This window comes from Equus przewalskii, chromosome 17, assembly GCF_037783145.1.
Source record: "Equus przewalskii isolate Varuska chromosome 17, EquPr2, whole genome shotgun sequence".
Classification (NCBI taxonomy): domain Eukaryota; kingdom Metazoa; phylum Chordata; class Mammalia; order Perissodactyla; family Equidae; genus Equus; species Equus przewalskii.
In genome coordinates this window covers 2,584,385-2,609,890 of record NC_091847.1, presented here as the reverse complement: position 1 = coordinate 2,609,890, position 25,506 = coordinate 2,584,385, and the positions used below count along the sequence as shown (strand labels likewise).

At 60.2% G+C, this 25,506-nt stretch overlaps 1 protein-coding gene across 1 annotated transcript in view; it reads right to left on the bottom strand.

Annotated features, from left to right (window-relative positions):
- Positions 1 to 3,953: 3,953 nt before the first annotated feature.
- The window catches only part of HS6ST1 (heparan sulfate 6-O-sulfotransferase 1), a 46,267-nt gene continuing 24,714 nt past the window's right edge, over positions 3,954 to 25,506 (bottom strand). Inside the window, exon 2 of the mRNA XM_070580961.1 lies at positions 3,954 to 7,385. Coding sequence (XP_070437062.1) covers positions 6,677 to 7,385 — 709 coding nt within the window. The 3' untranslated portion in view covers positions 3,954 to 6,676. The remainder of the gene's footprint in view (positions 7,386 to 25,506) is intronic.

Genomic DNA, 25,506 nt, shown 5'->3' with positions numbered 1-25,506 from the left:
GCTCCATTGCTGACAAAGGAGGCGATAATATCAAAGGAGGCGATAAATACCAAGGGACGACAGGCAGGCTCTACTCTGAGCCTGAGCTGTATTTGGAGGGGACAATCCCCTCCCACGTGGAGTGCACCGTGCCGATGGCAGAGGCCCCGGCCAGGCTCTGGAGACCCTCCCAACAGCCCTCCTGACAGCCCCAGGGGCCACGGGGAGCTCGGCTGGCACCGCTGCCAGGCAGGAACCTAGGGCCAGGCCCTCGGGGGCACGGGCGCTGCACCAGTGCTCCGCCAGGCCGCGAGCTCCCCGCGAAGGGGAGCACGTGGGTCCCCACGCTGCTGCTCATGGTCTATGGAGGGCCGGGCCTGAGGGGAAGCGCAGGGACCGCCCAGCTGCTGGGCCCCTGGGGCCGGCTGTTTGCAGGCCGGGTCAGCGGCAGCGCCGGAGAAATGGCGGTGTGGCGACTTCCCACGGAGAGCCGGCGTCCCATGGCTGGTGGGCGGGAACCCCGCACCTGCCTGCGGTGGGGGGTCCCGGGGGCACGGGGAGGCGCTGAGAGAGGGGTGGCAGGGCCAGGAGAGCTGAGATGCGGGCTGTCAGCAGAGCATCAGAAGGGCAGCCTGGTCCCCGGGGGGCTTTCTGGGGCTCACTGAAGCCAAGAGGGTGCCCCTGAGCTCCCACTGCCCTGGACGGACTGCAGGGGAGCCGGCAAGGATGGAGGCTGGCCGCCCTGGCCGGGGCCTGGTGGCCTTCTTGACAAGGCAGCAGGGGACAGCATAGGGGGGCTTTGTGAACACCCTGTCACCCGTCACCGGGGGATAGGAGTGTCTCCTGGGCCCTGATGCCACCCAAAGAGGAGGGGAAGCAGAGGACGGGGGATCCCAACACTGGTTCTATCTAGGAGAGACTATGAACTTGAACAAATTGAAAAGCAAATCACGCTTGGGGAATGGGGACGGGGAGTCAGGGAGTGAGCAGTTTCCTTACAGAGGGCACGTTTGGGGGCAAGTCTGGGCAGTGCCCTGTCAATTCAGACCCCTCCTCTGGGCCTGCCAGGAGCCCAGGTCCTCCCTGAAGCCGGAGGCTGTGGCTGAGCAAGACAAGAAAGGAAAAAGAGAGGGATAGTCCTTAGGTGTGCCCACAGGAGGGACTGGGCCCACCTGGCTGTGCTCCACGGTGGGCAGCGCAGTGGTTGTGACTGAGTGGGTCGTGGGCAGGGTCAGCGCTCTGTGCTTGTTCGTGGTCAGGGTTGGAGGCAGACATGAAGATGTAGCATGTGGTGTGCCCCGCCTGGGCCTGGCTCCTGTCCTCCAGAAGCAGGTGGACCCTGACGGCAGCCCCCACCTCACAGAGAAGGCAGTGGGTCAGCGGTCCAGTCGGAGCCCAGACCCCCATCTGACAGCAAAGCTGTGTTCCTGAAAGGCTTCTCTTGCTGCAGCAAGGAGGGGAGCCAAGACCAGGCTCCCACAGCACCTGTGTCAGGGGGGTTGGGTGCCCACCTCATATAGTAGGGCAGAAGCCTGTGGGGAGGGGGCCTGGTCAGCCAGAAGCAGGTGTCAGGCAAAGGGTCCCCACGACATCAACACACCTGGCGTCCTCCTAGTCTTGGAGGTCTCCGAGACCAGGTGCATGCTCCCAGGAGGGGACTGTGGGCTCCCATCCTCTTGGGGCTGCCCACGGGTTCCCAGGGAGCCCACTGCTCTGCACTGGGAGCATGCGGGCCAGAGGACAGGATCCTCTCCGGGTCACTGCAAAGGGGACGGTGCCCAGGCGGGGTGAGTTGGGACTACTTGCCCTCAAGAAGGGCCGTGGAACTGAGCCCAGAGTGCTGTGTGAGGACAGCTGCCCGGAGGGCTTGCATGAGCGGAGGATGCAGGGGGTGGAGGTGGCAGGCCTACCCCAGGAAGCTGCCGCAGCAGCACTGGGTGTGAAGAGGGGACAAGGCAAGCAGGGGGGTGCCTGTCTGAACCCAGAGCCCAGAGGAACCAGGTCAGATGCAGGCTTGCCCAGCAGCGCTGGAAGACAGGGACCATGGGGGTGGACGGGGCTGCCGGCTTGGCCCACACAGCGGGCACTACAGCGAGTGCAGAGAGGGGGCTGAGGGGCCAGGTAGGGACTAGGGCTCAGGAAGACTGGAAAGTGGCCTTCAACTCGGAAAAGCAGTGGGCAGATGGGAAGCCCCTCAGGGGGAGGTATTTTCAGGATCGACTGCCTTCCATCCGGTCACATGGGCCCTGCAGAGCTGACTGGAGCCATCATGGAGAGGAGGACACTTCCGTCCTGCCTTCCTGGGGAAGAGCCAGGCTGGCGGCTGGATGCAATGTCCAGGGGGGCCGGCGCGTGGCCTGCACAGGTCTTTTCACACTGGGGCTCCTCCCTCACGAATCTGCCTCATTACTGAAGAGCAACGCTCCCCCACACTCAAGAGGGTCGATAACGCTCTCCCTCCTCGGATCTGAGGGCTGGGGCTTTAAGGGGCAGCCGTGTCTGCCTCCCACTGACTCTCCCACACAGGAGGGGAAGCTCCAGTGACGGCAGCGGCCACCTTTGCCCCTGGGGCTGCTGTGAGTCCTGCCTGTGCCCAGTCTCCTGGGCTCTGGTCTGCCCTTCATTCGCTTGCTCCCTCCGTGGCTCCTGTTCTCCGCTCTGCAGGCAGCTGGGGTGGGGGGTGGTGTGGAGCGGAGGCTCAGCCACCTTGCACCTCCATCCTATCCTGTCTCCCACATGGCTGGGACAGCATGAGGAAGGACCATCCAGGTACACATTCTGGGAAGGGAGAGGAAAAGGAGACCCCTCAGCCCTTGAGGTCTTGGCTCCAACGTGGCTTTGTTAGTCTTGCGTGTGACAGTCACTGGGACTAGCTCAGCCTGCTGAGTCTCCCCAGGACCCGTGCAGAAAGAAGTGCAGGGTTTGGCACACTAGGGCCCCTGGAGGCAGCCAGCCCCACCTCTGAGCATGACAGATCCATTTCCGAGAAGAAAAAGCAAGGAACTGACTGCTTTTATCAGCCCTGTGGTCACAGCAGGAGGCAGAAATTGAGCAAGGGCTCTCTCGTCCCCTGGGACAGAGAACTGAAGTCCATCAGTGCTAGTGACCAGAATCACCTCACGTGGGGGCATTTGCACCCCACACGTTTAACCGCATCTGATCAGAGGAAACAATCAGACACATGTAGACCTTCTAAGAGTCAACCAGCCTATGCTAAAATGTCAATACTCAGACAGACGGAGAAGGCGGGCTGGCTCTGCTTGCTAAAGGAGACATGGGGATAGAGAGGCCACAGCGGGCCGCGGGCGGAGCACAGACATTCCGAAGACAACGGGAAAATGTGGATGTGGCCTGTGTATCCCCTAATATTATTGCATTTATGTTAAATTTGGGGACATAACAGAGTTGGGTTTTGCAGCAGAATGTTATTCTTAGAGGTACAGGCTACAGTACTTAGAAGTCTTCCAGGACCGCAGCTCATTTTCAGCTGTTTCTGAACAACGTGCACATGTCCGCATGTCAGTGTATGCGTGCATGTATGTGAGCGCACGCGTGTGCGTGTGTACAGAGACAGCGGGAGCACAGGCTAACATGCGACAGGAGGTTAATCCAGGTTAACCTAGCCTGAGACTCATGAGTGTCCGTGGGCTGCGCTGCCCACCTGTCACCTGAAGCCGAGGGAGAGGGAGCCGGGAAGGCAGCACGTGGCGCACTTCCCTCTGCCGGCCTGACGCTGGGCTCATCTGTCCAAGCACGTCGCTCACGACTACCAAATGATTCTGTGCGCAGACAGTCACCTCTCCTACTTCCAGCAGGCATTCCTCAGCGGAGAAGCAGGTCAGCCCCGCCTCACAGGCCGCCTGTGCCCATCCCGTGCTCACAGACGCTCACTGTGGAGGCCAGACCGGAAGGTCCCGGCCAGACTGCGCCAGGTGGACGCTGCCTTAACCACCACAGACCACAGCACACGATGCTCCTTTTCAGGGTTTATTTCATCTGCTAACATTCATTCTTGACCTAGACAAAAACAATTAGATGATTATGACTTGCTTTCCCATCATCATTTTTTTGTATGAATAACCAAAAGATTTCTTCTCAACACTTTTTTTTTAATAAGAAGCTATAAATAAATAAAGCTTTAAACGCTCCTGGGTTCAAGATAAACACTTCCAGTTCCCAAAAAGTTCACAGACTCGTTGCTCGGGCAGTCGGCCGTCCCCGGCCCCTCCTCCAGCAGAGGGTGCAGGCCTGTGTGGGGAACAAGCGGTCACGCGCTGTGCTGGCGTCTGTCCTCTCAACCCCAGGAAGAGCCTGGGGGCCCCGCGTAGGGTCGAGGAGATGCCGCAGGCCCAGGAACCGTCAGTGGGAAGAGCTGGCCTGGAGCCTTGGGGGCTGGGGGCTCTGCCAGCCAGGGCCTGTCTCTGGGCATCTCCGCCTGGGTGCTGGCCTGAGGCAGAGAGCTTTCCAGATGCAGCAAAGAAACCGAGGAGAGACCCGTGTTTCCACGTGAAGTGGGACAACGGGCCATAAGTTAACACATTCCAATATGTACAGAACAGATCCGACACTCAGGCCCACATGAGGGCGGTCCTGAGCCAGGCTGCTGGCCGGCTGCCCAGGGGCTCAGGCAGAACAGCGCTGGGCTTTCACTCACGCCCTGGAGTCAGCCAGCTCCTGACAGGAGGCCACAGCGAGCTCCTGGCACCTCGCACGCTTGTGCAAGGCCATGGGGCTCTCGCACACGCGTCCTGGCCTCCTCCCTGGAGCACACGCACCCCAAACGATGAGCCTCAGGGCCCAGACACCCCCACTGACCTTCACTCCCCTTAAAGAGCCACTCAGTCACCTCACCTCCTCGGCGCGATGTGCCCACTCGAGGGGTGGTCCTGGGCTGGGCTGGCAGGGTGCCCGCTCGGGCCTGCCGACCACTCTGCCCTTGGACTACAGAAGTGGCCAGCAGGAAGGTCAAAGGCGGGGCCCTTATGTCAGAGGAGCAGAGACTAAAGCTGCTTCCTGCTGGGCAGCCCCCTCCTTCAACACTTTAGCTTTCCCTGCGCTATTTAAGGCTCCCTGCTCCCAGGCCTTCACTCTGTGGTGGGACTGCTGGGGTGGCTGAGCGGCACGTGGGGCATGGAACCCCTGGCGGGATCTCCCAGGAGACTGCTGTCCCCGCCGGCGCCTCGCCAGGGGGCCCATGGTGCTCCCCGCCCTCCTTGAGTCCAGCCTGCAGCGTCCGGGCATGTGTGCTTCCTCTGTTGGAGCCGGGGCGCCCATCCACCTCAGGTGTGGGGCTCGCACTCAGCGCCCCAGAACCCAAGTGTGGGCCTCACGCAGGGGGGCAAGTCGAGGGGACACTGGCCCGGCCCGCTTGAGCACAGGAGGGACGGTGCACGACGAGCGTCTACAACGGCTGTGGGACATGGCTTCTCTAACCTGTGGGGCTGCCGGGAGCAGGGCCTGACCGGTGGGGGGGCAGGGAGGACGCCGGGAGAGCCGGGGCAGGGGGACCAGGGAGCTTGCACCCTAGCTGAGAATCTGGAAGCCCAGGGACCCCTCCTGGCCACCCAGAACTGCCCTGGCTCCAGGTATGGCTTACGGGCAGCAGCTGCCATCTGCTGGGGTCCAGCTGACAGGGGCTGGACTGTACTTCGTACGGGGGCCGTGGCACAGTGGGTGGGAGCCTGGAATAACGTCCAAGTGATGGGCTGGGGCTGGGGGCAGTCCGCTCACTCATCCCAGAGGGTCAGAAAGGAGAACGGGGCAGGGGATGCTCTCGGTTCCCATCCCCCTTCCTGTCTGAGCTGGCCTGGCTGGCTGGTCACCCCCGGAGGCCAGCTGGGGGCTGCTCAGACACAGGTGGCCACAGCCTTCCCACACCTGGGATGTACTCTGCTCACGAAAGGGGGCAGCACCGTGTGGGGCCCACGTCCCCACAGTCCTCCTCAGTCTGCGGACTGTGGGATATGGGGTGAGGGGTCCCAGGAGGTATGCTTTAATCTCCTGACCCAAAGCATGAAGCCAGAAAGTGGGTTTTGACCTTGGGCTGGAAATGGGGGTGGGCTTCCCAAGGGGCTGGACTAGATCTTCTTGGCTTCAGAAATGGGGGTCCCTGACTGTGAAGATGGGTACACTGGGGGCTCCATTCCTGACGAGACCTCAAAGGGCTGCCCGTATTCCCAGGGAGGGGCTTCACGTAGGCCCTGGGGCAATGGGGCCACCAGAGGCCAGGGGCTGCTGGGATGGCCTGGGCCTGGGGCAGATGCTGGGAGCTGGTCTCATTCCCTACTGGCCTGTGGGGGGGAGTGGGTGTGTGCACAGAGGGCATGGGATGTGCTCCCGGCCCGACAGCCCAGTACCCACTCCACTCCACTGTCCCCTTCCTGTCTCCAATCCTTGGCTGTGCAGAGTGAGCAGGGCCGGGGGAGCGGGCAGGCGCCTGCGCAGACCTCACTGGGGCGGCCCTCAGGCACACTTCCCCTGACCAGTGGGCTGCACAGGTTGACTTCTCAGATCCGGGCCTGGGAGACAGTGGGAACCCACCCTGGCCCACCGCTGCCCCACACCCTCCTCTGCGTTCAGGACACAGCTACCTTCTGGGGCGCCAATTTGCGGCTCTCCCCATAAGTCCGGGTGGGCCCAGGGGCGTCGGTCTGTCCGGCTGATTCCCCCCCAACTCCCGCCCCTCGGCCGGCCGCCACTACCACTTCTCAATGATGTGGCTCATGTAGTCCTCAGTGGGCACGCGACCGGCCTCCTCGGCGTCCTCACGGGGCAGCGCCTCCTTGGCGCGGTGCAGCAGGCGCTCCTCGCGGCTCCTGAGGCGCTGCTCCCTGCGCTCCAGCTGCCGCTTGTACTGGTAGCGCTGCTGGAAGAGGTCCTTGGCGTAGTCGTAGAGCTGCATGTCCAGGTCGTTGAGCTCCTCGATGCGCCGGATGGTGCCCTCGTCCACCTCCACGCCGCCTGCCCGCGTGCTGTTGTACTGCATGAAGGGCCGGATGAACTTGAGATTGAACGTCCGCTCGAACAGGTACTGCGTCTTGCGCTGGAACTCCGTCAGGCCGAAGAAGGCCATGCCGCGCAGGTTCTTCTTGGCGCTCTCCAGCAGCAGCTGGGCGCGCTTGTTCTCGGGGATGAAGGACAGGTTGTAGCAGCCCACGAGGCTCAGGTCGGCCAGCATGCGCACCTGGCGGTTGTTGGCCAGGTTGTAGGGGCAGTCCATGAACTCCTGCAGCGTGCAGCCCGACCAGTCTGTGCCCTCGTAGCAGGGCGGCAGCTCCTCGGGTGTGGGCGTGCGCCCGTCACACATGTGCAGCGACGTCTTCCACGTGGCCCCTCGCTGCACGTGCCGCCACTCGCTCAGGTAGCGGGACACGGGGTCACGCAGCAGGGTGATATAGTAGAACTTCCTGCAACGAGACAGGGAGGGGTGAGGCAAGGGCGCGAGGGGGCTGGGCCTGCTGTGGGGTGGAGGAGGGAAGGGGCTGGACCCCACGGACCCCGGATAAGCAACTTCACCTCTGATACCAACCATTATGTTTAGCTCTCAAAATGGCCACTTCTGAATGAGAAACCCAGCCGCCACCACAGCTGCCAAGTGTGACCACCACAGTGGCCGGCACTGGCCATCTTGGGCACCCTCCGGAACTCTGACCCACGGCCTCCTCTAGGGGCTTCCCTTGAGCGCCAGGCAGGCCCTCCTGACTGCTTGCGCCTCAGGAGGGACAACCCGACTTTACCCTGGCTCAGGGGTGGAGCGGGGTGGCCCCAGAGCCCATGCCACTGGGAACCAGTGGTTTAAAGAGCTGTTCACAGGGGCAGGCTCAGTTCCGCCCAGGGGCCCCTCACAGTCCCGGGTGTCAGGCAGAGCTCGCACAGGGCAAACTCCACCCCACCCTCCCAGGGAGGTCCACTGTGGGAGGGGTGCGCATAGACCAGCGAGCTCAGGACCCCTCGGTGGGCCACGAGGCATAATTTATGTTGTCTCCTGGAACTGTCCCAACCACATGTAGTCAGGCATCACTCAAGACAGCACCTCCCCAACACTGCATGTGAGGGAGCGTCTACACCGGGGAGAAGGGACTCGAGGAGGCCTGCACTGCACGTGAGGGAGTGTCTACACCGGGGAGAGGGGACTCGAGGCCTGCACTGCATGTGAGGGAGCGTCTACACCGGGGAGAAGGGACTCGAGGAGGCCCGCACTGCACGTGAGGGAGTGTCTACACCGGGGAGAAGGGACTCGAGGAGGCCCGCACTGCACGTGAGGGAGCGTCTACACTGGGGAGAGGGGACTCGAGGAGGCCTGCACTGCGTGTGAGGGAGCGTGTGCACTGGGGAGGGGGCACTTGAGGAGGCCCGCAGTGCGCTGGTGAGTGGGGACCCCTCGGGGTGACAGGCGCCCAGGATGATTCAGGTCCCTGCAGGGCACACTATGATGACTGGCCTGATGGCACCAGGACACCTCGGGCCACGTGGCTGTGACAGGCCTGTTGAGGGTGGGTGGACCCCAGGGGGTTTTCAGTTATTCTTGGGGGCCCCTCCTTCGGGGCTGGCACAGCCAGCTCCCAGTGAATGGTGGGGTGGGCCCTGCCACAGAGAACCAGGGCCTGGGGTGGGCAGCCTAGAATGTCCTTTAGATTGGGCAGCAGGGGCCCACTGGGCCCCACATACCACTCTTTGGGGGAGAAGATCCAGGAGGGCCCTGCCCCACAGCACCCCCCAAGACGGCAACATGAAAGTGCACCCACACGGCCCCCTCGTTAGGTCCCGACAAGCGCACCCAACTCACCCGCCACCCCTCAGCCTGGCCTCTAGGAGACCTGCGGGGCACAAAGCAGCTTGAGGGGTCTGCTGGCAGAGCCTGGCTCTGACCACACCTCCCAGGGGGTAAGGGGCCCTGGGGGGCAGCCATGTTAACCGGTGAGAGCAAAGGTGGCGGGTACGTAGGAGGCAACCCCAGCCTGCAGGGGCACATCCACAAAACCGCAGGGGCAGTCGCTCTGAAGTACTTGCTCTGGGCACTGGGGCCCCCAGCAGGGCCTGGGCATAGCAGGTGGGGCAGCCGGCCCCCTGGGGTGGATGGCAAGGCTGGTCCTGCTGTGCACAGCCTGAGGAAGAGACACCCGGCGCTCCCCGTGGCCCCCACGGGCTGGCACCATGCCTCTGGGGACAGGGCACGGCGGACCCAAGCGCCACCCGCTGAGGGGCTCTGCAGACGGTGGGGAGAGGGTCCCCCAGGAGCTGCAGGCCCTGAAGGGTGGGCAGTGAGCCTCCTTCTCAGCAAGCAGTAGAGAGCAGGACGGGCATCCAACTCCTGGCCCCCTGCCCCACGCCCTGCACCCACCCCAACAGCCTGAGTCCTGCTGTCTGTTCTCTCTGCCTCAGGTCATGGCTCCCCTGCCCAGATGCTGCCTGGGCCAGGCCAGGCGTGAGGCTGACGGGTCCCCGTCTGCTCGGGAAGCATCCTCCCCACGTGCCCCCAAGCCCAAGCAGGGACCACTTGCTCCTGGCCTCTGCAGGCAGCTTGTGTTCCAGTCCCTCAGGTGCGGGGGGCCCTCCAGCCCAAATCCGAACCCGCAGCTCCTAGGGTACATGCTTCAGTGGTTGTTGCTGCCTTTGATAGAAGAACAAAGTCCCGTTGTGCCCTCCCAGCCCCCTGTGACCTCCTCTTGGCCCTCCTGCTGGCTCCTACAAGAGATACCCCAGGACCTTTGCACAGGGTGTGTCCTCTTCCCTCTACTTCATCGCTGACTTTGGCTCGTCCTCTAGACCTTAGCCAGTCCCACCTCACAGGGAAGGCTCATGCTGCCTCTGGGGCCTCTGTCACAGGGACCTCTCATCTCAGCCTGGGGTTGGGAGAGGGTGTGCAGGAGCTGGCCCCCGTGTGAGTGCTGAGCAGAGCCCTGGTGCCTCCCTGGGCACAAGGCTGAGAGGGTCAGAAGGTCTAAGACAGAAGGCGCCTCAGGGAGGTCACCTCACACAGCACTTCAGCCCCCAGGGGAGGAGACAAGGCCCAAGAGGTGAGGCGGCCACCTGGAGGCCCCCGGGGGCTTCCGTGCTGGCGTGGGCGGGTGGCCAGGCTCCTCTCTGCGGAGCCCCGTTTGGTGGTGAGAAAGCCCTTAGTGTGGCCGGGATGAGGGAGGTCAGTTCACCCAGGAGCCCACCTTCTAGAGACCAAGAGTAAGACCTCTGTGAACCCGACCACGACACTGCTTCTGAAGGGGCCCAGAGAGACAGGCAGACACAGCGCAACAGACACAAGGACACGCCTAGGAACACGCGCATGAGCAAACGCCACCCACGCAGGTGGCTGTGTGCGCCGTGCTCAGCTGGGGCCCGCATCCTACCCCCAGACCCCACAGGGACCTCCCTGGACCTCCCCAGTCCGGGGCCGGACCTCCACATGGAAATGGACTGGTGTGGCAGCTTCTCCTGGGCATGGAAAACCAGAGTGGGACGTGTCAACTGACAGAGAAGTTTGTCTGCCAGCCCAGCCTAGGCCTTGAGGAGCTCCACCCAGCCCCAAATGTGAGCTCTGAGGGCGAGAACACACTGAGTCCGGGGAGCAGCGGCTGCCCCCAGACCCTCACAGAACCCTGGGCATTGCAGAGAGGGGGACAGGGCCACTAACCCCCGACTGCTGTGCCTGTGGACCCTGGGGAGGCAAGGTGTGGACTCACAGAAGCCCTTGGCCATGAGTCATTCCTGTTGCATAGATGTCAACTCAGAGACGTAAAGGTCACCCAGTGACCTACGGCCAGGACCTGGGAGGCCCAAGGGACAGGGCCACCTGTCTTCCAGCTTCCTCTGCTTATAGCCCGGAAAGGGTATGTGATTTGCCCAGCATCACACAGCAAGGTATGAGGAAGGCCAGAGTCCATGCTGGCTGACCTGAAGCCCCATAGTGAGGATTGCCCTCTGCCTGCTCAGATCACTGGACTGACTCTAACTGTTAGAGTTCCCGGTGTGTGAAGGCCTGGGGTCCCATGGAGGGGTCACTAAGGGTGTGGTCTGCACTGATGTCTGTATCTGGCAGGCTCCAGGAGAGCACACGAGCCTTCTGGTCCTTGGAGTTTCCCGCTGGCGCTCTCTGGTGAAGCCAGAGGAGCCGACTGAGCGCCCGGGTGCTGACTGGCCTTCTCCTTGCTGCATCTCTGGATGCTGGCCTGGCTGAACAGGAGCAGGGGCTCGCTGTGGCTGGGGTGACTGGGAGGGGTGTTAGGGCGGGCCACAGGACATCACCATGCCCTGGGTCCCCGATGCTGTCCCCTAGACATGGCCTGTGGTGAAGACAAAGGGCCTGGGCAGACTCTGGAACCTGCTGGTGGGGCCAGCAGCCCCAGGCCACTGCCCAGCTCCCAGCCTGCACCTGCCTGGAGGGCACGGGAGCCCCTGCAGGCACACACAGCCATGTCTGTCGGCTTCCTGGGGAGCTTGTGCACCCGAGCCTCACCTCCACTCACCTCGTCCGCCCTGGCCCCTATTCGCTCCGCCAACACAACACAGCAGGCACCTCCGGCCACAGGCCTGCGCTCTGGCCATCCTTTGCCCAGAAGCCCCGACTGCCATCTCCTTGCTCTGCCTTCTTGGGCCCATTATACACATCACCAGAGACAAGGCTATTTATGCTCTGGTTTAGTGTCTGCCGAAAGGGGGAGCAAGGGCATTGATCAGAAGTGAGCAGAGGGCAGCATGTGGCAGGGGGCAGAAGACCCCTCAGATGCTGGAACCTCCACCCAGGCAGCTCCCTGCAGGACACGTGTTCTTATGACTCAGAGATCTGAGCCACTGGGCAGGGGCCACACAACAGTCTGTACACTCACAGCGGTCCCCAGCCCCGGGCCTCAGGTGCCCAGACAGCTGCCCCAGGCTGATCTCATCCCTGCCGAGCCCCACCCTAGGAGCCTGGAGGGTCTCTGCGACGTGTGGCGTCCCCCACAAAGCGGGGGCTTTCTGCCTATTACTCTCCAGCAGGATCTGTCCGTCCAGGTAGTCCAAGTGCTAACCAATGAGGTTTCCAGAAAGAGGGGAGAGAGGAAACAGGGAGAAGACGATGAAAGAAACAAGAATTGGAGTACATAATCACTTGGAGTGAAATGGCTCGCCAAGAGCCCAGCAAATGAATGCGGCATGAAGAATCTGGACAGAAAAAACCAGAATACACAAAGAGGGTCGGTTTTCAGAGCAGGACTCAACTCTCTGTAACACCAGATGCTAGAACTCAAAGAGCAACGGCTTCACAATGCTGGGGAAAAGCGACCAAGTAGATGTCATGCTCAGCTGAACTACCGACCAAGTGTGAGGGGAGAGCAGAGACATTTTCAGACATGCAAAGCCTTAGGAAATTTATTTTCCATGAATCTTGCTTTAGGAAGATACTGGAGTATGCACGTCATTTAGTAAACAAGAAAAAAAATGTGCAGGAGCCAGGAGCCAACCCAGGAGAGAAGTCCAGGATGTCGGCTGTGCCTCCTGGGGGCAGAGGCACAGGGGTTCCAGGAAAAAAGGGGCATGAACAGATCCCCTGACACAACAGAGCACGTGTGGAGAAAAACCAAACAGCAGGCACATGGTAGATCTCTGGAATTACTTGGAAAAAATTAAGTCTATGAACACAGAAAACAAAGCAAGTGAAAAAACAGAATGATCATTAACTCCAAGAAAAACAGTTACATAAAAAAGAAAAGGAAGTAAACGGCTCGGCTCAGAAGTGAGCGATAGTTTCAGGGACATCGGAATGCACACAGTGATGAGTGGGTTAATAAAAAGTGACCTTTAACTCTCCTTGGAGGGCGGGTGGGGTATGAAGGATGCGTGAGGGCATAAGATCACTCAGTCTCCATCTGCTGAAACAGAAAGTCAAAAGACCATGTTCGAAACGACAAATCAAGAAATAGCGCTATAAGTTATCTAGAAATATGCAAGTAAATACACGAAGAATATTGAAAACAGCCACAAGTGGTTTTTCGGGGAGGCTGGAAAGGAAAAGCAGATCTGTTGGTTTTTATCATGAGCTTCTTGGAACTATTCGTCTTTAATCACCTGTATAAATTATTTTGACTAAAAAAAACAAAAGTAGAAGAAAACAATGAGGAAACTGGCTTAATCACTGGTTAATCACTGAGGAAATGGCACAGAAGCCACAATGGGGCATCTACCAGAGCGGCCAAACAGAAGTGGGACAAGACCAACTTTCGGCAACTGCTTACGGGACGTGAACGGGGGAGAGATGGTATGGAGTCTCTGCTGGAAAGCTGAAGGTGCATGCGCTCTCCCTGAGACCCCCGACTCCTCTCCTGGGCACACATCCCAGGGAAATCTTGTCCGTGCGCACAGGAGATGGACAAGGCTATCGGCAGCTGCACTGCTGGTGACAGCCCCCAACGTCCACCACAGCGGCACGTGTACACAAACGGTGCTATGTTCTTCCAAGGCGACACTGTTCAGCAACAAAAACGAACAAGCCACAGCTACTCACAACGACTCGGGTAAGCTGATGCTGGGCAAAACAAGACGTTGCAGAAAAAAGGCAAAGTAAGCAAAGGTAATAGAGTAAAATGATACTGCTTATCAGGTTTCCCAAAATAAACAAAACTAAGAAAAATACTATTAGGTGATATATACATATATATTGAAGTTATTTAAGAATAAAAAGGCGATGAGGTGACACACACAAACATCCGAGCCAGAGGTTAGCCCTGTATGTTCTGGGGCAGGGGAGGCTGGGGACGGCACCAGCTCCTGGTGGCTCCCAGGCACTGACCATGTCCTCGTTCTTAAGGCAGGCAGTGAGGGGTGGCGTGGGGTGGGTGGGGGGGTAGGTAGGTAGGTATGTTTTTTGGTGAGGAAGATTGTCACTGAGCTCACATCTGTGCCAATCTTCCTCTATTTCGCGTGGGACGCCACCACAGCATGGCCTGACGAGCAGTGCTAGGTCCACGCCCAGGATCTGAACCTGTGAACCTTGGGCCACCAAAGCAGAGTGCACGAACCTAACCACTATGCCACCGGGCCCACCCCCACAGGTATTTATTTTTAAGCTTTATTTCTCATGTACATTTTGTAAGTCTCAAGCACCCTGTAAAAGGGAAACTTTTTTTTTTTTTAAATTTTATTTTTTTTTTCCTTTTTCTCCCCAAAGCCCCCCGGTACATAGTTGTATATTCTTCGATGTGGGTCCTTCTAGTTGTGGCATGTGGGACGCTGCCTCAGCGTGGTTTGATGAGTGGTACCATGTCCGCGCCCAGGATTCGAACCAACGAAACACTGGGCCGCCTGCAGCGGAGCGCGCGAACTTAACCACTCGGCCACGGGGCCAGCCCCAAAAGGGAAACAGTTTTTAAAGAAGTTTTATTAACAAAGCCAAGATTCTCGAGGGCAGCCTGAGGGGCCCCAGCTGGTCTTGCAAGGCAACTGGCATGCGTGCGGAATCAGGAGCCTCGGGTCCCCAAGCGCACTGCTCCCTCTCCCTTGCTCCTGGTCCCTCTCCCTTGCTCCTGGTCCCTCTCCTTTGCTCCTGGTCCCTCTCCTTTGCTCCAATGCTCCCTCTCCCTTGCTCCAATGCTCCCTCTCCCTTGCTCCATCTCCTCTCCCTTGCTCCGTCCCTCTCCCTTGCTCCTGCTCCCTCTCCCTTTGCTCCTGCTCCCTCTCCCTTGCTCCTGCTCCCTCTCCCTTGCTCCTGCTCCCTCTCCCTTTGCTCCTGCTCCCTCTCCCTTGCTCCTGCTCCCTCTCCCTTGCTCCTGCTCCCTCTCCCTTGCTCCTGCTCCCTCTCCCTTTGCTCCTGCTCCCTCTCCCTTGCTCCAATGCTCCCTCTGCCTGCGATGCCACCTCCCACCTCTGGTGCTGCCACCTCCAGGAGTCTCCAGCTCTTTCTTGGAGACTGCCACTCTCCCTCTGGCTTCCTACATGCTAATGCCTCCCCAGTGAGTAGGGAGAGGGTCCACGGAGGGGTGGAGGAGCGCCCCGCGTGGGCACCATGTTTGGGGGCAGTGGGGATGGCCAGTTTCTGGGTCAGCCGGGGCTGGCCTGTGGCTTGTGAACTAACAGCATGTTAATGAGCCAGCTGCTCTGTGGCCACCCTGGGAAGGAACCACAGCTCCTCCCAAGCTGGAGCATCCGGATGGTGGCTGGCTTCCCATCCAAGAGGGCCGAGGGGGTGCCCCAACCCCAGGGCTTCCCTCTCGGCCGCCAATCCCAACACAGAGGTCAGAGACACTGTTTAGTGATTTGGCCGGCAAATTATGCTCTTTCAGGGTAGCAAGCTTTTGGCACCTTCTGAGAGCACAGCCCTAAACCACATCCTGGCCTGTGGGTACCCACGAAACCCCGGCCTCCAGGCAGGTCTCTGTGGTGCACTACTGCCTGCTCTGCACTGGGACAGGCCCCACAAACTGCCGAGAGCATGTCCCAGCCCAGACTGTCCTGCCGGTGGATGGGGAGCGGGGCTCACATGGGACCAGAGGGAGGATGAGGAGGCCCTGCCCACATCTCCTCCACTGAAGCTACCAGCACCACTGGCTGCTTGCAGCATCTATCCGGTCAGCGCCCTGCATGCCTGGTGGTTGCGGGAAGTGGTGGGAGGTCCCCCCAGAAGCACTCCCCCTGCAGCTGTGTGCACATCCATCTGTGCAGCCACCACACGCCATCCTCAGGGTCTTTGTCCCGCCCCAGCAGACTGGGAGCTATCGGAAGGCAGGCCCACATACTCCAGCCAGCACAGTGCCCTGCTAAGAGCCGAGACAGCCCATGTGGTCCAGGGCCGCAGAGGCAAGGAGAGACTGCCACGACAGCTCCTCCACTTGCCCGCAGCATGCTGGGGGGGGGGGGCCACAGGAGTGTGCCCAGTGCCCACATAGCCGGGGGGTGGCTAACCTCGGCTAGCCACGTGGGGCCTGTGCGGAGCGCAGGGAGGGGGCGTCTTGTTCTCAGTCCCTCTGCCTCCATCTCTGCAGCCAGCCACGGAACACAGTGGGCCGGGGGGCTGTCACCGGGAACAGGGAGATCTATAGCAGGACTGACTGTGTTCAGGTGGAGGGAAACGGGGTGAGGGAGGGAGGGGGAAGCCAGTGGTCCCTGCCCAGGCACTCGAAGACCCCAAGGTACTCCATTAATGCTGACAAAGGACATGAGGGGGCAGTGCCCACAGGCTTCCAGCATGCGGGCACAGCCCAGGACAGGCATGGCTCCCCTCTCAGAGGATGAGCCCCAGGCTCAGAGGTGGGACAGCTCTCAGTTATGCAGTTTCCAAGAGCTCTGGGCCGGATAGGCTGGGACCCAGAAGGACAGCAGGCAGGTGGAAGGCCCTGGGAGGGGCGCCACTTCCAGGTGGGGTGGGCGGGCGGCTTCTGGGAGATGCTGGGGATGTGACTAGGCGGGGGGCTTGTGGCGAGGCAGGCTGGACCCAGAAGGGCCTTGTCATTCTACAGGAAAACAGGCTTGGCTGGGTAATGGCAGAGTGCAAAATTCATACGAATTTCAAAGATAAAACATGGGACTTCAAAGAAATGCCATGCTGTGAAGTGACTCCAGTCCGCATGGCCACAGCCACACCTGATGGTGCACGTTCCCGCAGTTACTTGTGCTCTGTTGAACGCTGACACTTGTGCACGCCGGTTCAGCATGATGGTGGTCACACAAGATCCTGGCAGCAAGGACTGTCGTTCCTGGGTCCAAACTGCTGTCCGAGATCGGCCAGCTCTGGCACAGGCCCGGGAGCCTGCTCCCCTGACAACACACAGCCGAGAAGAAAAGCCTGCAGGTACAGGGGCCGATGGCGGAGAGGAGGCCGGGCAGGGCAGAGGCCGGCTCTGCTCCAGGGCAGGACGGGGAGGTGGCCGTGCTCACAAGCAAGTCATAGCCCACAGTCCTGACCGGGAGGTGGCCTCTGTCACTCTAACTTTAACAGTGACATGGAAACTGGGCTCGCAGAGGCAAGGGGACTGATCCAGGGCCAGAGCAGGCATTTACTCTGTGAAGCCGGCATTTGCACCACGAGCACCTGCCCGTCACCCCTCCCCTGGCCATGGAGGAGGTTTCATTTTCCCTTCTCTGCCCTGAGAGTGTGGGTTTGACCCAAATCCCATGCTGAATCCAGCCACACCTGATCCTCCTTCTGAAGCCCAGGACTCTGATCAGAAATAAGACTCTAGACGTGGCTCAGGCCCACGGGAAGCCCAGAGCTGGTGGGAGCACAATTCTGTGGCTTGGTGAGGGCTGGCAGGGTAATGCCACTTCCAGGAAGGAGTCTGCCCTGAAGGGAAGGGCTGCAATGTGGCAAAGCCCCCACAAGGTGTTGGTGTAGTGTCAGCTCCCCCAGGTAGACAGGCAAACAACAGAGGTGGTGGACCGCAGACACATGGCAGACTGTCCTGCAGCCAAGGGCAGGGATGCTTACAAGACCCAGCACGTGGGGAAGTGGGGAAGTGGCGAAGTGCCCGTGCCGACCACCAGGTGATGACTGCGCTGGCACCACCACCCAGGGCAGAATCTACTACTAAACGGCTGTCTCAGGGGGTGAAATTATGGATCTTCCCCAACATTTTACTATAAAATGTTTCAAACTTACAGATAAGTTGGAAGTTCAGTGAATCCCATGTGCCCAAATGAGTGGTTTTAAGATTTCTTCTTTATGTTTTTCTGTATTGCCTGCAATGAGCACACGTTATTTAAATAACTGAAATAAGGTAATAGAGGTTATAAAACATTCCTGTTGCCTGGAATGGGGTGTTGGGGTAGAAAGAAGCCATCAGAAAGGGGTGGCTTTGCAAGCTCTGTGTTTATTTGTCCTCCAAGACAAAAATCCCAGCTGGCTAGCATCTTCAAGGGGCGCCCTGAACCCTCACCTCCTGTCCCTGGCCGGGCCGCCCCCTCACCTCTTTCCTGAACTGCAGGCTCCCAGGGCAGGGGTTTCGTGAACAATGGTGTAGCTCACAAGTCTTACACTCAGATGCAGAAACCAAGGCGGATTTTTCTACCAGTGCCAACAGAGTTGTAGCTCTCTAATTGCTAGTGAGGACACTGTTACTCAGAATCAGAATTACAAAGTCTGTTTTGTTTTTTTTAAGTAAACACTGTTGTATTACTTCAGATATGCAGTCACTGGAAGAAAATTAATACCCTGGGTCACAAGAACCATTGAGAACTGGCTTCAGGGCAGTGAGAATGAACTGCCACTGTTTCCCCTAGGACGGGCTCTGGGGGTCCCCGGGTGGCAAGGGAAGCCCTGTGAGGGGTACCCGAGCCCCAGCACCCCAGCTGCATACTCTGGTCTCTCAGGGTCATGAGGACAAAGGCCACACCCTGAAGCCAGGATCCAGATCAGTTTCTTAAAATGCCCTCTGAGAGGTGTCCAGGAGATCAGAGGGAGGACATGGAGAAGCCGGCCCAGATGCTCAGGAGGGCGGGAGCAGACCGTGCCAGCCTCTGCACGAGGGCTACCAAGCCTGGCTCTGACTGCTGTCCCATCCGAGGTGGGCCCTGGAGCATCACAGGCGAGGGAGCCAGCCCCTCCCCAAGGCCTGGGTCCACCTCGCAGCAAGGAGACAACACCCTCAGGGGTGGCCAAGCCAGGAGCCCTCATCAGCGCTGCCTGCTGCCTACCCAGGCCAGGCGCCGGGGGTCCCCGAAGCCCCTGGCCTGGCAGCGCCCTGTGGCCTTGGAAAGCGATGCATGTGGGTCAGGTCAGCTCTGGGGAACGAGGTTCACGTGGTAAAACCACCCAGCACAGAATCCAGATGGCGGATTTAGTGCCTTAGAAAAGAACCGAAGTCTGATTTTAGCTCCGATTCCCACCGTGAGGGGGAAGCAGCTGAGTGCCTGTGTCTGGGACTGGCCGCCGCCTCCTCCTTCCTGTGACAGGAAGGGGCCTGCAGGCACAGCTCCCAGGGCCAGGGTCCGGCTGGCTGTCGCTGTGTCACCTCCCCTCCAGGAACCAGGACCCTCCTGTGCATCACGAAGAGAGCCTGGCTGAGTGAGTGGTGCAGGCGGAAGAGCGAGGAAGCCAAGAGAAGGGAGAGGCGGGGCCTCCGCTGAGCTGGGCACTGGCAGTGGGAGGAAGCGGACCAGTTCCCGGCAGCACAGGGGGGAACCAGCACCTGGCAGAGGGAACCTGTCCACTGGCTCGGCGCCACTCCCCTCCTGCACCAGACCCCGTGCTGTGGGAGCAGCCCTCCCCAGCACCTGGAGGAGGAGGCCAGATGATCACGTGCTGAGCTGGCAGCAGCAGGCTCGGAGCCCCTCTCCAAATACAGTGAAGAAAGTGCTGGCGTAAGGCTGTCCCCTCCTGGGCCATGTGTCCGCAGAGCAGCTGCAAGCTCACTGACTCTGCTTCCAAACACCTGGGTTGGGAGAGCAGCCCCGCGTCACTGGTCAGGTGCTGTGTGCCCACGGGTGTGGCAGCTCCTGCCCCTCCTCCCAGAGCCCCCTGTGCCTCCGGACTCCCAGGGCAGGTAGAGCCTGAAGCTGACACAAACCTGGCCCGACACCAGCATGGAAGCTCTGGGTGGGTGGAGTCTGACCAAGCCTGTGGCCCCTCACTGATGGCACGGTGACCTGTCAGGTCTGCATGATCGTCCTGGCCAGAGAGAGGGTGGCTGACACCCAGAGAGGCGGATGGCTGCCACCCAGCCTCTGAAGGGTGGGCTGTGCTTGGAGCTGGGTCTGTCGAGGCCTATCTCCTGGTGTACCAAGCCCTCGGGCAGGGCTGGAGCTTCAGGGCCCTGACCCACACGCCCTGCCATGCTCCTCCGGCAAGGGGTGTGTACACGTGGGCCACGGCAGGGCTGGCTGGCTGGTGCCTGGCTGGTCTCAGCTCTGCTCCCTGCCCTGCCCCCCTGCAGCAACGCAGGGAGGGCCTCCTTGGCTCACCCAGTGGGCAGAGAGTCCAGACACAGGAAGCAGCTCTCATGTGGGCCCCCAGGTGACTCCACACGCTTAGGAAACAGCGTGGAAGTCCCTGAGGAGGAAGAAGCCCAGGAAACGTTTTACAGCCAGGTTAGCCGTGTGACTAAGTCTGGCCATCAGGATGTCCTTAGAGACACCTTCTTCTGCCTGTTCTCCTCTTGCTGGCTGAAATGTGGATGTAATTGCCGCGTCAGCAGTCATCTTGGACCGTGAGGCAGAGGCCCTGCTTTCTGGGGACAGTAGGACAAGAGAAAGAGCTGGATTCCTGATGCCTTCTGTGGCTGCACCACCAGCCTGGCCTGCCTAGGCTGGGTTCCTTTTCAAAGGGAGACAAATAAACTGCTGCCCTATTTTGGTCTCTGAACCTAATCCATCTATTCAAGGCCAACACACTAACGACTTGGGCATGACTAGAGGGCCAGCCCGGGCTGGGGTGGGGCCTGAGTATCAGGGGCTCAACAATAACTGAACTAACTAACTCCGTGAACCCTCAGTGCTTTCCCCTGGTCATCCTGGACACTCACAGACACCCTGGAGGAAGGAAATATTCCCATTTCACAGATGAGGAAACCGAGGCCCAGAGAGGTTAACTAGCAAACCTGGTCACAGAGCTGGCTGGTGGCGGTGTGGGGGTTGGAGCCCAGCCGCTTGAACCCAGACTGAACCTGCCTGATGAAGACGCTGAGCCACAGCCCCCGGAAGGCACATAAACGTGTTGCCTGGCTAGGCTGGCCCCAGCCACCTGCTGAGCACTTGCCAAACCACAGCCAGAAGCAGTGGTATTTTTAAAGAAGCTGTGAATGCAGCTTACAATTCACTGAAACCCTTGAAGTACAGTGAGTCAGTTAAGAATCAGGGTGATGCGCATAAAGAAAGCGGACCCAGACGCACAGCGAGGATGCACCAGCAGTGGACTGAAGCGTGACATGGCCTCCCTGGGGTATCCGTCAAGGGGAGGGGACAGAGCCAGAGCCCCGGACTTTGGCCCGACCCAGGCGGTACCTTGGGGTGGGACACAGGGCGGCCTCCCAGACAGGCTCTCCTCTGGTAGCGCAAGACCCTGCACAGCTCCGCTCAGCTCCCACCTCCCGGGCAGATGGCTGATGACACTGCTGCAGGTGCGAAGCTGGGGTGGAGGCCTAGCGGCACTCTTGTCCCCTGCTGGGATGCCAGATGGGCGGAGACCCCTCGGCAGCATGCAAGGGGGGCAGGCTTGACTCCCAGGGCTGAGTGTCCCAGCAAAGGCAGGGCTGCCATGAGCAACCCCCCACCCTGTGCCTCCGTGGCCCTGCCCCATCCCGCCCCACCCCTGCCACATAGTCCTGCTCCCAGGCCCCAGTGGAACTGCCACCTAGAGGATGAGGGCCCAGCCGGAGGCCCAAGTGTGCTCAGGGTGTTCGGGCCACAGGAGCCCACAGCTCCACACAGGCCCCCGTGACCACCCTGTTTCCAGGGCCTCTGAGACTCGAGGTCTCAAGAGATGGGCAGGATTTGGAGGGTGGTGGTGATGTGGCCCCAGCATGCAGGGCGCCCCCTGCCCCTCTAGGGTGGCACTGTAGCCAGGTGCCGGGCCCTTGCTGTTGGGAGGGGTCTGTCAGAACAAAAGGATGGTAAGCAGACTCCTGCATGGAGGTGCCAGCAGGCCCAGTAAGGGCAGCAGGCCGGGGTGAGGGGGCTGTCTGACCAGGGGCCGCAGGACCTGGGGAGAGGGCCTCTCAGCAGGCTCCCGACAGCACAAGGCCCGTCCCCAGGCACCCCTCCGGCCAGGCTAAATCCTGCCTCAAGGTTCATATGCAGTCTCCCTACCCAAGTGGGTGGCCCTGGCTGCCCATCGCTGCCTGGTGCTGACACAGGCCTGGGCCTTCCCCACAGAGCGGTAGCACTGTGCGCTGAGGCCCCTCCCTTCCTGGGCCATCATGGAGACACAGGCGCTATCTGACCCAAAACATCTGTCCCGGTAAGTGGGTGGGAATGTAATGGGAACAAGGGGGGAGGGTGCGGAGCTCTGCGCATCCTGCCCATCTGATCTGAGGCGTCTACGTGACAGGGAGGGGGCGGGTCCAGCAGCCGAATCTGCCAGACCCCCCCAACCCCCACCATCCCCACCACATGGCCTGGGGAGAGTCACTAGCCCCTCTGAGCCTGATACCACTCCCTGTACCTCCCAGGCTCCTGCAGCCTTTGGTGACAGTTGTACATGAAAGACCCGTTCAGCTTGAGGATCCAGACCTGAGGTACCCATGGCGCAGGCAGACGCAGCTCCGGGGAAGGCACAACCAGTGGGGCCGGGACCTCACTTCTCTGCCCTGGGGCTTGGCACCCTCTCCTGGCTCCCCAGCCCCTTCCAGTCTGACTCTGCTTTCCTCCTTCACAGAAGCACCTGCTGTGTGCAGACCGAGTACAGTGCTGTCCTCCAGCAGCATCCGGAAGGACTGGAAATGTGGCCATGAAATACCCAGATGAGCAAGTGCCAGGAGCCCAATTCCAATCTAGGATCAGGCAGGGTCTGAGGGGGACATCTGAGGACCCCTGAAGGATAGGGAGGAGCCGGCCTGGCGGAGGTCAGAGGGGTGGGGGGCAGAATTCCTGACAAACCCCCAGGGACCAAGAGGAGGGGTGCCAGGCCAGGCGGGGAGGTGGGTCCCGGAGGGGACAGGGTGCTCATCTGCGTGCACAGGTCCGTGCGAGGAGGAAAGGAGCTCATCGTTTCAACACGGAAAGGACATTGTTATTAGACAGTGGAAAAAAACGAAATTTCCATCCTCGTTTCAAAATTCCAAGTTGTTGAAAAACTGAAGAAAAACAAGTCTTAGGAGTTTAGGCTTAGGAACAACCTCAACAGGCCCCTCCCCGAGAACATCGACAGTGACTGACTGGTGGATGAGAGTCTTCCCTCGATTTACTAACAAGGTCAGCCAAGTTTCAGGACACCAGCAGGCTGCCTGCAAAAGGCCCCTGGACCCGCTTCCAGCACGAGTGCACACATGTCTGTGTGTGTGGAGGCTGCCTCACCCCCGACGTGTGGTTCTGCAATGTCAGCAGGGGTCCGGGAACTGAACTCAGCTCTGACACTCTCCACCCGGAGCCAGCATCAGACTCTACAGGCTGAGGGCTCAGCCCCGTGGGACGGCCTCCACTCCACACGCCAGCCGCGGGGCCAGGCTGCCACCTGTGCTTCTGACCGACAGGCCACAAACTGGAGGCTCCAAACACCCCTCCTCGGGTTCAATCGATTTGCCAGAATAGATCCGAGAACTCAAGAAAACCCGTTTACTCACTGGATGACCGATTTATTACAAGGGATATGGAGCAACGGCCAGGTGAAGAGAGACGTAGGGAGAGGTCTTGAACAAAGGGGCTTCTGTCCTCGTGGAGCTTGGGGCCTGATTCATGGTGGCATGTGGAAGCTTCTGGTTCCCCAACGTGGAAGCTCTCCAAAAAGAAGGACCAATGAGCTGTCCTTTTGGGGTTTTATGGAGGCTTCCTTACGCAGTCGCAATTAACTAAGCCACTGGTCACTAGCCACTGATTCAACCCCGAGCCCGCCCCTCCTTGGAAGTTAGGGATGGGGCCTAAAAGTTCCACCCCTCTGATAACAGAGCTGGTTCTTCTGAACCAGCCCCCACCCTTGGGAGGGGTCCAAAGTCACCCTCACTAACATAACAAAAGACACTTTTTATCCCATTCAACACCTAGGAAATTCCAATGGTTTTGGGAGCTGTGAGCCAGGAACTGTGGACAAAGACTAAATATAGACGAGAAAGATATTTTAGTCACCTGAATGACCAAATATATATTTCTTGTAACTCACCCGCCTGACTCCGCCACACGGAGAATCTGAGGCACCACCTGGGCAGGCGCCGTGCTCCTGGTTGGCTGGGGGATGGCATGGGGGTCCCCAAAGCAGGTGGCCCCTGTGAGGGCATTGCAGGGGCCTGAAGCCCACAGCTTCCCCCTCAGGCAAATGACGAGGAAGTGGAGCCCCATGCCTGGGGGAAGCCCGAGCTTTTTCTCCCAAGCCCCCTGACCTTCATGATCCCACTGGACCTACGCATGGCCCCCAGGATACCCATGGGCAGGGGTGACTTAACCATCAGGCCAACACGCGCTGTGGGGTGCTATGCAGGCTACACCCCTGCGCAGGCATGGATGGGAAGGTCCCGAGCCAGGGCTGCCATGCATGAGGGGCGGAGCTGTCTGGACTCGGCTGCAGACTGGCTCTGCCTGAGCCTCCTGCCAGGCCCCCAGCACAGGTCTGCCCTCTGGGCTTCAGCCTGTGTGCTGCTCACTCCCTTTTTGACCGGGGTGATCCCTCTCCCAGAGCATCTCAGTGAACACGTCCAGGACTCAGGGCTCCGGGTGCTCCGCCCTTGAGGGTGTAGGTGAGGCCCCCTCCTTGGAGACACCTCCCCGCCATGCAGGCACAGGTGCTGCTGCTCACAGCTAGGGCACACAAGACCCACAGCAGGCCTCGGGCCGGGGAGCTGTTCTCTGATGGCTCTGACACTGAGGCACGGAGGTTGGATGCCAGGCCCCGATCCCCCTCCTGGCAGGTGACCAAAGAAGCTGTGACTGCTGGGGCTTCTGTAAGCCCTGGCCAGGGCTGGGGCCACAGGAGGACATACTGGCAACGTCCTCCCAGCCGAGGTCAGGCTTGGGGTTGTCCCATCAACCCAAGGATAGGCCTTCCAGAGACCCTGTCTCCGATGAGAAAGGACTGGCAGATGGCTTTGGGAGCTTGCCTGCTGTCCCCAAACCCCCATGGCTAGGGTCGGCCCCACGCTGGACTCTAACTGAGACTCAGAAGAGGTGTTCTGCTCAGGCCTTGCGAGAGCAGGGGGAGTGAGAGCCCCTCCTCGTGAGCCTCCCTCCGCCAGGCTCCGGTCTGCCTCACGTGGGCAGTGCTCCAGCTAAGTGGGCGCTGACCAGGAGCTGGACCCAGCCAGGACTCAAGGGCCTACGTGCCCCCACCTGTGCACAATGGCTGCCCAGTCCTATCTCACACCCACCTGCCTGGCCCTTTCTGCCTTTTGACACCCGCAGACAGGACTTCACGTCCACCTGAACACACACACTCACACCTTGGGGTGCCCGCTCCTTCCCTGGGCAGCCGTGTGCTGGCTGAATCACTGAGATCTGCCTCTGGAGCCTTGGTCTTCTCCTGCTGCCAGCTTGAATCCTGGCCGAGAGCTCTTGGGCTCACTCTTCTACCTCCAGCCCTTTGTTAAGGCACTTCCCCCATCCCATGTCCTCACGGCCTGCAGCTGCAGACCCACCATGGCCGCCTGGGCCCAAGGAGGGAGAGGCTGGAGGCAGCGGTGGCCCCTGCCAGGGTGTGCTGCAGATACGCCCACTCAACCTGCTCCCGCTGTTGGCCAGGCAAGGCCAGCCTCCAGGTCTCTCTGTGCCAAGACACATCCCACACGCAGCCAAGATGGAACGCAGAAGGCCCTGCGGCATGAGCAGCTAGGGAGACACTGGCCATGCCAGGTTACAGACAGCGCAGGGCCTGCGTGAGCTCAGGGGTGCACAACTTGATACCCACACCTGGTGACTCCACGGCCACCCGGCGCACAGCCCTTCTGGAGGCTCTGCAGACACAGGAGCACGCTCATGTGCGTGTGATGAACA